At 45.4% G+C, this 3,758-nt stretch overlaps 1 protein-coding gene across 5 annotated transcripts in view; it reads right to left on the reverse strand.

Moving 5' to 3' along the window:
• The window catches only part of RYK (receptor-like tyrosine kinase), a 62,032-nt gene that overhangs the window by 40,895 nt on the left and 17,379 nt on the right, over window positions 1-3,758 (reverse strand). For all 5 annotated transcript variants that reach the window (XM_015561375.1, XM_015561374.1, XM_015561376.1 and 2 more), the window contains one exon: window positions 1,045-1,189. In XM_015561375.1, coding sequence (XP_015416861.1) covers window positions 1,045-1,189 — 145 coding nt within the window. The remainder of the gene's footprint in view (window positions 1-1,044; window positions 1,190-3,758) is intronic.

Genomic DNA, 3,758 nt, shown 5'->3' on the forward strand with positions numbered 1-3,758 from the left:
GGCAGTGGGCGGCAAACGGCGCCTCACGAGCCACATGCGGCTCTTTGGCCCCTTGAGTGTGGCTCTTCCACAAAATACCACGTGCGGGCGCGCATGTATAGTGCGATTGAAACTTCGTGGCCTATGCACAGAAGTCGGTATTTTGTGGAAGAGCAATACTCAAGGGGCCAAAGAGCCGCATGTGGCTCGCGAGCCGCAGTTTGCCGATCACTGACCTAGTTTATCTCAAAGGTTACACGTTAAAATCATCCAGGAAGCTTTAAGAAGAAAAAAAAATGATGCCCAAACACCACCTCAGACCAATTATGTCAGACTCTCTGGAAGGTGGGACCTAAGGACTGGTATGTTTTAAAAGTTTATCCATGGTTCTAACGTGCAACCAGGTTGAGAACCAATGGTTTAAATTATAGCAGGTTCTCAACAAATGTTTACAGGGGCCCGGCCACAATGGCTCAGTGGTTGAGCGTCGACCCATGAACCAAAAGGTCACCAGTTTGATTCCGGGTCGGGGCACGTGACCGGGGTTGTGGGCTCAATCTCCAGTAGGGGACCTGCAGGAGGCAGCTGATTAATGTTTCCCTCTCACCAATGTTTCTATCTCTCTATCCCTTTCTCTCTCTAAAATCAATAAAAACATCTTTTTTTTTAAAGAAATGTTATTGGATGGATGGATGGGTAGATGGATGAATGGACAGATGGATAATGATAGAGGAACTAAGTAGGAGGAAGAAATAGGGCTATTTTTAAAAGGTACCAGGAGTCTGGTGTAGGGTCACATCAAAGCGGCTGAGGCGAAAATTTTGATCTCAACTTCTCTACCAACTAATAAACTGTAATTTCTGACTTCACAAATTAAAAAAAAATTAGAGAAACACAACGACAGCAATCACAAAGACAGTAATTTTTCCTTTGCTTAGGGGCTTCATCATCTTCCCTCCCTCCCTTGCACCACTGTACACCAAGCGTGCATGGGTGTCTGTGGGCTCCCAGGTAAATGCAGATAACTGCTTTTATTTCCTTACTTTCCCAAAATATGTACAATACCTGTCATCCAGTTCAATCCTTTTCATACTATGAAGGTGCAAAACAGCTAATATTATTGCTACGAGAAATATTACTGCACAGCAAACCCCTACGCTGATATAAAACACACGCGTAGAAGTGGTGGGAGCTGCATGTACAGGATCATCTGAAATAAAAATGAAAAGCACATCAAGCTTTTTAAACAAATTCCCCAATTGCTTTGTGACCCAATATGCACTATAAGAATCCTGTTCTTTGTAAAAAAAGATTTTCATTTCATGTGTCCATTCTCTGATAAGATCAGTTACCGGTAGTGATGTAAGCTCACATAATTTTTTAAATGTTTTGTTGTAGCTTTTTAGAAAAATTTTTAAATAGAACTTTTGGTTAATGAGTATAAAAGTCACAGTGGCTCCATATAATTAAACCACCTGCAGTGATGGAAATGTCCTACGTGAGCCGGCCAATGCAGCAGCCACTGGCCACCTGTGGCTACTAAGCACTTGAAACATAGCTAGTGCAACTGAGGAACTGAAGAATTACTTTTATCGCATTATAATTAAAGTTAAATAACTGCACATGGTTAGGAGTTATCACATTGGATAGCACAGATCTCTAGATCCTCATACTCCCTCAGCAGTGATGCTGACGTAGGCAGATCAGCCAACCACCCTGCTCCCAGGACAAGGAATATTCAACACAGCAACCCATATGTTTAAAAACAACAATAATAAGCATTTAACCTTTTTCTCTTTTGAGAGCAACAAATTATTTTGCTTATCTGTTTTTAAAGATAAAAGCAGGAAAACAAGACTAATCATGAAATAAAATAGTATTTCGCGTTATATTATTCAAAAAGGAGAGAGAAAGGAAGGAAGCCTCGGCAATAGCGAAAATAACTCAGAAGACAGAGACACACACACAGAAGCAAACTGAGAAAGAGACACAGAAAAATGAGGAACAGAGTGGAAGACAGAGAACAGAACTGGTGTGATTGGAGATTTAAGTAAGTTTTGATGAGTACTTCATCACAGTAACTCTCCTGAACAAAGCCTGAGGAATTTGGGTTTTATCCCAAGTGAGATGGGAAATCATCGCAAGGTTCAAGCAAAAGAATAACACACATTATCACAGCTGAAGAAAAAACAAAGACGACTGACTGCATGCTGTGTAGAGAATGCTGTGGGGGCAGCAGAGCAGATGCACAGAGAGTGTGAGAGGTCCAAGAAAGAGACAGCAGAGGCTGGAGCAAGAGTGTGGAGTGGAGAGAGAAGTGAACGGATTGGGAAGCAGATCAACAGGCCTTGCTCGTGGATTATACTAAAGTAGAAAGAAAAAGAGGAATCAAAGCTTTGGCTTAAAGAATCAGGTGGAGAATGGCACCTCTACAAAGACAAGGAGGAAGCAGGCCAGGGGAGGAGAACCCAGAGCTTTGTTCTGTCCGAGAATACTTCGTGTGCATCTATGTGACGTTGTCAAGTGTGGGGATAAGTTAGGCCAAAAGGTAAAAGTTAGAGCTTTCAAGCCCTTGGGGAAAACACTGCTTTCTAAAACTTACACTTGGAGTCCACAAACAATAAATCCGAAGAGATTAATGCAAAGAGACCAAATGGCTTCTTGGTCCTCCAGACCTGACTGCACAAGTACAATCTAGTAAACTTTTAAGGTACTGCTATTAAAACTATCTCAGGGAGAGTAAGTCTCAATGATGAGTCCATGTCAGAAAAGGAAAACGAAGTCTAAGTTACTATCTAAATACAACCATTACCATAAAAACAAAAATCGACTTTGAGTTTCTGCTCTGTAGGTTTAAATAACATAGCATCTGTCTTTAAGCTGATACTTTCACCTGGAAGGAATTAGCTGAGGGTTAGGTCCAGGTCACAAATCAGATTTTCTAACCTGCTAAAGAGATGAAGATCTTACATGTATTTCACCTTCACACTTTAATAATTATAACCATTTGAAATGTGCTATGAATTCTTGCTTAAAAGTTTTTCTAGATCACTTGTTATGAAATATACTAGAGGCCCGGTGCACAAAAATCTGTGCACTTGGGGGGGAGAGAGGGGGTCCCTCAGCCCGGCCTGTGCCCTCTTGCAGTCTGGGACCCCTCGGGAGATAACGACCTGCTGGCTTAGGCCTGCTCCCGGGTGGCAGAAGGCAGGCCCAATCCCTAGGTGCAGTCCCTGGTCCGGCTCAGAGCAGGGCTGATTGGGAAGTTGGGGTGCCTTCCCCTGTCATGCACAGAGCAGGGCAGATCCGGAGGTTGCGATGCCACCCTCAGTCACGCTCAGGGTAGGGCCGATTGGGGGGTTGGGGCACCGCCCCTTGTCACACTTAAGGCAGGGTTGATGGGGAGGTTGCGGCGCCACCCCCATCACGCACAGAGCAGGGCCCATCAGGGGGGTTGGGGCTCCGTACCCTGTCATGCACAGAGCAGGGGCAATCAGGGGGTTGGGGAGCTCCCCGCTGTCATGCACAGAGCAGGGCCGATCAGGGGGTTGAGGAGCTCCCCCCGTCACTCACAGAGTAGGGCAGATAGGGGAGTTGGGGCACCGCCCCCTGTCACACTCAGGGCAGAGTGGATCAGGGGGTTGGGGTGCCACCCTCATCACCCAAAGAGCAGGGTCAATCAGGGGGTTGGGGCGCCGCCACTGTCACACTCAGGGCAGGGCCGATGAGGAGGTTATGGCTCTACCCCATCACATACAGAGCAGGGCCTGTTGGGGGGC

The sequence above is a fragment of the Myotis davidii genome, unplaced genomic scaffold (assembly GCF_000327345.1).
Source record: "Myotis davidii unplaced genomic scaffold, ASM32734v1 scaffold415, whole genome shotgun sequence".
Taxonomy (NCBI): Eukaryota; Metazoa; Chordata; class Mammalia; order Chiroptera; family Vespertilionidae; genus Myotis; species Myotis davidii.